General features: G+C 31.8%; 2 protein-coding genes across 2 annotated transcripts; one reads left to right on the top strand and one right to left on the bottom strand.

The window, feature by feature from the left end:
* Positions 1-2,118: 2,118 nt before the first annotated feature.
* On the top strand, positions 2,119-4,016 carry LOC108762825 (mitochondrial pyruvate carrier 2). Its single transcript, XM_018510016.1, has 4 exons — positions 2,119-2,401; positions 3,407-3,515; positions 3,602-3,743; positions 3,823-4,016. The coding sequence occupies exons 1-4, from the start codon at positions 2,249-2,251 to the stop codon at positions 3,938-3,940; spliced, it is 522 nt and encodes a 173-aa protein (XP_018365518.1). The 5' UTR covers positions 2,119-2,248; the 3' UTR covers positions 3,941-4,016.
* Positions 4,017-4,026: 10 nt separating this feature from the next.
* On the bottom strand, positions 4,027-6,788 carry LOC108762824 (peptidylprolyl isomerase domain and WD repeat-containing protein 1). The gene is made up of 8 exons (XM_018510015.1): positions 6,591-6,788; positions 6,167-6,269; positions 5,893-6,089; positions 5,617-5,810; positions 5,194-5,531; positions 4,918-5,107; positions 4,267-4,842; positions 4,027-4,179 (listed from the first exon to the last, which is right to left on the bottom strand). The coding sequence occupies exons 1-8, from the start codon at positions 6,682-6,684 to the stop codon at positions 4,036-4,038; spliced, it is 1,836 nt and encodes a 611-aa protein (XP_018365517.1). The 5' UTR covers positions 6,685-6,788; the 3' UTR covers positions 4,027-4,035.
* Between the last annotated feature and the right edge of the window lie 626 nt (positions 6,789-7,414).

The raw sequence follows: 7,414 nt of genomic DNA, 5'->3' as shown, positions 1-7,414 counted from the left end.
CAGCATGTTAGTAGTAATGATAATAATAATAATTACTTAATAATATCAGCTGGTAACGGGAAAGTCAATCGCTTTGCTACCTCCGCGCCGAAAAAACACCAATTTGTATTTAATTAATATTTTAACTATCTCCCGCGCAGTAAAAATTCATGATACATAAAGGGGAACACCACTCTTGAGATTTGAAAAAAATCGAAATTTTTTACTTAAATTTATAGTTCATATCTTTAAGAATAATATTTCAATAGTTTTAAGTCGGTATAATCAATTGTATAATTAGAGCCAATATCTTGCATCTCCTCGTTGCTGAATTTGCTCCAAGCGGATATCATGCAGCAGAGCTCCGCAGATAAAAGGAAACTCAAATTTTCAAAGAAACAGGTTTTGGCAGATAGATATTGCCACTTGTAAAATGTATGGCGCAGGCATTGCAGACTAAAGGCGCAATTCAGATTTATAATTTTATAAGCAAAAAATCAAGTTCTGAAAATTTTAAACGCGTTTTCCTCAAAACGAGGTTTACAAACATAATGTACACGATAATTTTTACAATTCTTAATCAGTTCACTTGAAATTTACACAGATTACTCTCAGATATTTAATCTAGAGAAGTACGTAGGATTTTTGCGATATATTAAAAATTTTTTTGTTATTAACATTTAAAGATGAAATTTTTTTGATTAAAAATGTTACTTTTATTTAACATTTATCATTTTTACAAAAATAAATATTTTAAAATAATCCTACGTATTTCTCCAGCTTTAAGTATGTAGATATACAAATTTCTCTGTTCCACATCAAAATGTGTAAAAAATTCCGTGTACACCGCATATGCATTATGCACTCGTCATTTTGTGTGATAAAAATTAAAAAAACAAATTTTTTGTACTCTTAAGTTCTATTCTTAAGAAAATTCATATAGTAAAACCCTTAAAAATGATTTTTAATTGACTTTATTTAGTTTAATGCAAAAAATTGCCAAAATTAGATATCATTTTTGGGTCTCAAGGGTGGTGTTCCTCCTTAATAGATCAAAGATACAACTCCAGTAGCAGATGAAAATCATTTGATCAAGAGAATCAAGACGTACGGGAAATCGTAATAGCACTTTTCTGAAAAAAAAAAATGGTTCCGCTGAAATCTGCGATGACTGAAATTTGATCGCGAATTGTCTAAACTTAAAGGACAGCATATATGCTAAAATGTAATCAGTATAAAGATACGTTCGCCAACGTCGGAATCCTCGAGCAATACAGAAATATAGATGGTATTCCTGTTGTGTTGGTGGGAACAAATAAACACACAAAATAAACACACAAGCGACCAAGCAAAGTAATCTCGTAGGCAAAATAGCCTCGGTTATTTGCTATCGATATTTAAGCTATGATAAATGCGCGTGAGGTACGAATATGATTCTGTCTGTATCATAATGGTGTTTATTTATCATTGATATTGTTTATAAGAACGGTAGTGACGCTTTTATTTGGAACATATCATGCAATCCTATGAAATACGCGATTATCGATATTATTCTATAGGTCTGTTATCTGCGACTAAACTAGTGTACTACACTTTTGGAAATTAAAGTGAGATAGGTATATGTTTGATATTTGTCGAAAACGAGAAAGTTCTAGTGCAGTCTAGTGAAGGAACAGAAAACAGATCATATGATGTCGAAATGGACCACCATTGTGGGGCTGCATTGATCTCGTTTTTTTCCGAAAAAGAGAAAAAGATATCCGATATTTTGATTAGATTCTGTCGATCGTATACGTACAGATTTTTTGTTAAAATCAAGCAAAATATGAATGTTTTATATGGATTTGTAATAAATTTCCTTCCTTTATTTCAGCCATGAAAGGGTTTCCTTTTTGACCTTTATACTCGTCGTTGCTTACTCCAAAATGACAAATAATGCATAAGTTAAAATAAATATTATACAATGTATTAACACACTGATTGCATATCTTTCATAAATATTCTTGTAAAATATTTCAAATATGTTTTTTTCATAATTTACTTTTTTATGTCAAAAATATTACAGACTCTATTAATATTTAAATCTTAAATGTTTTAAGGCAAAAAGGAAGTAAATTATGAAAACGAAAATGTGTTTGGCTTTCTGAGTTTTTCATGAAATTGGACATCATTTATATGTAAAAGACATGGCAATCAATGAGTTAATTTTATACGTTTTCTTTATTTTCTTAAGTTTCTTGATCCTTCTATTTGCTTGAATAACAAGGTAATGGAGTGCAAGGATGGTAAGGATTGCAGTAAGGTATCGGAAGTGACAACCGGGAGCAACAAGGCCCAGGTATTATCGGACAACATCGAGGTGGTGGAATGCAAAGTGGCCTCTTGGGTAGACTTTTGCAAGGAATTTCTTCAACTCTCGGGGGCAAAATTATGCTGCGCGACGGCGGCGATGGAATGCTTGGGCATTTACTATAAATGTTATCATACTTTGAATATTTAGAACAGTTAATAATTGCCAGGAACTAAACGTTAATTGTTTCTCTTCTATCAAACACGCGATTTGATCGTTGAATTTCATTGGAATTTCCTAAATTAAATTGCACATACCAACTGTCAATAGCACATATCAGATACTTTAGCTCTTCCATATCGTTCCAGCACGGTCCTGATTTCTTCTTGCAAGATATATCTTTTATTTTTATCGACATTTTATTTTATCTCAGTTTTATTCCTATGTTATTTTTGAAATTTATTTAAATTTAATTGTAATGTATTTCATTTTTTAACACTGCAGGCCAAATATATATTATCTTTGTGACAGTAATATATTAATTTTGTCGACATGAAATTGCAGTTTAATACAAAAAAAATTATATACTGATACTGTGGCGTACATATACCGTGGACTATATAATTGTTGCGAGAATTATGTAACTAATTCTACATATGGAAATAATAAATAAATAATAAAATATTATGTTTATTCTCCGCTGCTGTTCGATATCTCGCTGCCTTTCTTTTTCTTTTCAAGTTCTTTCATTGTTGCTTCTTCATGAATTCTTATTTACAAAATAGGTTATTAGGATTATAATATAATAAGAATGTAGAATGTATGTGTAAAATATCTCGCAAACTATTTCAAAAATTAAAAATTAAGAAAGTGATTTGCACACTAATTGAATGTTAGCCAGCAGTTCTTAGGCTTCACAAATAATTCAAACTTATAAATACAATGATGCATGGACGATTAAAATATTTGGTACTCAGTGTATGTTAATATTGAATGAAGTCATTAAGTCATTATCGAAATTGTATGAGATATATATGTATATTATAGCTGCTATTTACATTTTTTTTTTACAGGCTGTATTATGATTTCATATAATTTTTATATTATATAAAATATATTTATTCAATTTAGCAATAGTTTTACACGGAAGAAATTATGGCATCACCCAGTGCTTATAGGAGATTAATATTAAAGATCGCTTCGGTCTTACCCGAGAAATTTCGCACTGCATTTTTGCATCCTGCAGGTATGGTCTGTTCAATTAAATTTTCTCTGAGGAGATTACGTCTAAATTTATCAAAAAATGTTTCGAGAAAAAAATCAATTTGTCAGGTCCTACAACCGTATTCTTCTGGGCACCAACGTTTAAATGGGGTCTGGTTATAGCAGGCATAGGAGATATTAATCGACCTGTAGATACGATTTCTCTCAGCCAAACCGCGAGTCTTATGATTACAGGTGCTATTTGGTCTAGGTATATCTTTTATTTGAGATTTTATGATTTATTATAGAAAATTAATTGATCTGACTCATCTGAATTTGCACACTTCTAGATACTCACTGGTCATTATACCAAAGAATTATAATTTGTTCAGCGTCAATTTATTCACTTGTGCCACGGGAGCATATAACTTCACCAGAGGATTATTATATCAAATGGTGCAAAAGTAAATGAATATCATAAATATGCAGATCATGAAATTATTGAGAAAGGAAATGTATTGATACATTTTAGACTAATGTTTTTCGATTTTTATTATATAAAATTATTTAACAGTCACACTAACTATTCGTATGTCGTCGTAAGGCTTATCAGTTTTAGGATTTGTTTTTACCTGGCTGATATTTTGAACGACTTCCATTCCTTTGTGAACTCGGCCGAATACGGTATGCTTATTATCTAACCAGGGCTAAAAACGAACAAGATACTTAAGTAAAATCTGAAGAACATATATAATCAATTTCTGAGAAACTTTATTTTTAAAAATTGTACTTACTGTCGGTGTCAATGTAATAAAAAACTGGCTGCCGTTCGTATTTGGCCCTGCATTTGCCATACTCAGAGTATATGGTCTGTCATGCTTCAAGTTCGGCTTGAATTCATCCTCGAATTCGCCTCCCCATATGCTCTCACCGCCGGTACCAGTCCCAGTTGGATCGCCCGTTTGTATCATGAAACCCTTGATAACTCTATGAAATATGTGACCATTAAAGTAACCATTCTTCGCATGAACGCAGAAATTCTCCACTGTCTTGGGAACATCCTTGCCGAAGAGATTCAAGTGGATATCGCCGAGCGCCGTATGGATTATCGCCGTGTCGTATATCTTTTGCATGTTTGTGGCCTCCGTGGAAGATATGATGTCCTCCTTAGAAGGTTTCTCGTTGAATACATCGCGGTCGCATTCCTGACTCTTTGTGTCTTCCGGCTCTCGTCTCGTGAACATATAGAATCGATTTTTTTTGTGAGCCGTGCAAAACAATGTTGGATCTGGCCGATTCATTTCCATGGTGGGATTTTCGGAAGCCTCCATCTCGACAGTTAATGCGGCAGTAGTCTTTCTCGCTTTTCCCTATTTTGAATTACATATTTATTATATCTGTTGCTTTACGACTAGCACTTTAATGATAAGATTTTTATTGAATACCTGGAATAATGCTAGCCGCATTGGTCGTATGTTCTCTGGCTTTCCCATGATTTTAATACAACGATTTGTGTAAAGATTCACCATTTTGACACCCAACATGGTAGGATACAGAATAATATAACCAGATTCATCAAAAATAATATTCCCCAAATTTGTTTCGGTTTTATCCAGTTCTCTCTCCACTGCCATTCTATGATAATAATAGAAATTAAAATAATAGTTATTGAAAAATTGGAAGCAATTTAACTTCGATTACACAAAATGCAAACATCTCACCTACGTCCAAATTCCATGTTTGGAAGTTGCTGTACAGTTTGTTGTAATTCGCTAAATCTCTGCAGTGTTTCATCAAATATTCTGTATAATTTGCCCGTCCGGAAATTAAAGATCCTAACTTTTCTGTCTCCACTGAGGGACGCAAACCGTTTACCGTCAGGCGATATTGCTAAACCGCACGGATAAGTCTTATTTTTGGCGAATTCAAACAGGTCAGTGTCCAATTTTGATTCAAATAATATATACTTAGGAAATCTATATTCCATTTTTGGACCTGTCCAGTACTCCAATATTCCAGCTCTATCGACGGAAATGCATGTTTCATATACAGCATTATACTGCAAAAACAAGAAGCATTATTCTCTCTTCTTATTTTAACATTGATATTCCTTTTCATTGATTTTCTATTATAGCCTGACTTACTTTCATTATGACAACTGGTTTAGTATGCAGTTTTTCAAATACGTGTAAAGGCATACTTGATCCCTGACCATCATAAATATATATCTTATTTGATTCTTGTGAAGACACTGCCACAGCAGCTATAGCATCGCCAGCTGAATAAACCCATTCAGTGCAAAGTGGCACAAAGTCCAGTTTTATCATGTTTATCATATCTTAAATAGTATACATGACAGAATAAATTAAATATGTCTTCTACATCTGAAAAGAGAGTCACCTGTAAACTTTAATACTTACCAAAATTAATAACGTCGAATATTTTCATAGTTTTATCTATGCTGACTGAACATACATGAACACCATTGCAGCTAGCAGATATCGATTGTATTGCCATTAAGTGAGCTCGAAAGTGTTTTACGAATTCTATTAATTCTTCCTGCTTTTTCCAAAATTTTACATGTCCATCGCAGCTGGCGGTTATCACGAAATTTGACCTGTATCAATAAATATAAATAAGATTTTGAGAAAAGTAACTGCTACACATTATTATAATTATTATTACGATACTAACTTTGTTACTAAAATATGAGTAATGACATCCCTATGCATATAAGATTTTTCATAACATTCGCAGCATGGCAAATTATCTATATAAACTTGTTCATATTCCAAGACTGTAAAATTAAAAGAAATAAAATTTCAAATGATATATATAATTTTTTAAAGTAAATAATTTTTTGACGTAATCATTTTATCTCAAGAAATATTAAGCATAAAGAATAAAGATCTCAGAGACAATAGAAAAATCCAAATTTTCTCTGTAGAGAAGCTTCATATTTTTTACTTTTATTCCTATTAAATTATTAGATAATAACTATGTCATATATTCGACAGGAGAATAAGTGAGAAAACAGTAACAGATATATAGAATTTCACTTAGCATTTATTAAAATTATGGAAAATTAATGACAACAGTCTTAGTTAGGTTAGTTAACCTCGTTGCTTCTTTTGTGGAGCAGCTTCTGAAGGTAACGGTCCAATCCATTCGTCTTCCGTATCACTGCCTTCGCGTTCACGTTTTTCACTCATTATCACATATATGATATAATTAATTAATACGATTAATTATATTATTGGTAAATACGCAAACACTTTCACGTCTTTCATGTAACTAGTAACCTAAAATTCCACAAATATTTACGCTGATACTGCTTGGTACTGCTAGAGTAGTACCAGAGAGAGAAAAAAACTGAGAGGACATAAGAAGGGCCATTTTCTTGTAACTGCAAAATGCCCCCGCATGTTATTGCCCCCTACAGAAGGGGATGCAAACTACATAACATTCTTTCTTTTCAGTGCTTCTGATGATAAATCGTTGAAATCGTTGAAATCTCTATTATTAATTTGATAGATTTATTTCAACGATTTCAGCGCGATTTACTTTCATCAGGAGCACCTGATTTATTTTCGTAAGGAGCATATACAATTTGTTATATACAATTTTATAAATACTTTCTAAAGATGTCAAAATATATATAAAAATCGTTTAATAATTTTTATATGCTTATAAAAATGATGAAAATTAATCCAGAACACGAATGACCCAACGTGTATATAGTACACACGGAGAGAATTTTCTTTTAAAATTTACCCTGAAAATATATGGTAGATGTGGTACAACACAGTATTTAAAAAATTTTTACTTGCACTTCAGTAAAATTAATCAAACTGATTTTATACTTTATTGTAGTTTTATTAATGAATGAGAGAGATTTACATTAACATTCTTCGAAATATAATGTTGTTTCACGATTATCAT

This window comes from Trachymyrmex cornetzi, unplaced genomic scaffold (genome assembly GCF_001594075.2).
Source record: "Trachymyrmex cornetzi isolate Tcor2-1 unplaced genomic scaffold, Tcor1.1 scaffold321, whole genome shotgun sequence".
Lineage (NCBI taxonomy): Eukaryota > Metazoa > Arthropoda > Insecta > Hymenoptera > Formicidae > Trachymyrmex > Trachymyrmex cornetzi.
Note: the sequence above shows the minus strand (reverse complement) of the source record. Positions and strands in the feature narration are given on the sequence as shown.

Coding starts and splice junctions, on each gene's coding strand:
- LOC108762825 (XM_018510016.1), top strand. CDS start 2,249: ATGGAGTGCAAGGATGGTAAGGATTGCAGTAAGGTATCGGAAGTGACA. Junction 3,516..3,601: donor TGCATTTTTGCATCCTGCAG/GTATGGTCTGTT, acceptor TCAATTTGTCAG/GTCCTACAACCGTATTCTTC. Junction 3,744..3,822: donor ACAGGTGCTATTTGGTCTAG/GTATATCTTTTA, acceptor GCACACTTCTAG/ATACTCACTGGTCATTATAC.
- LOC108762824 (XM_018510015.1), bottom strand. CDS start 6,684: ATGAGTGAAAAACGTGAACGCGAAGGCAGTGATACGGAAGACGAATGG. Junction 6,270..6,590: donor TCCACAAAAGAAGCAACGAG/GTTAACTAACCT, acceptor TTAATTTTACAG/TCTTGGAATATGAACAAGTT. Junction 4,180..4,266: donor TTATTACATTGACACCGACA/GTAAGTACAATT, acceptor GTTCGTTTTTAG/CCCTGGTTAGATAATAAGCA.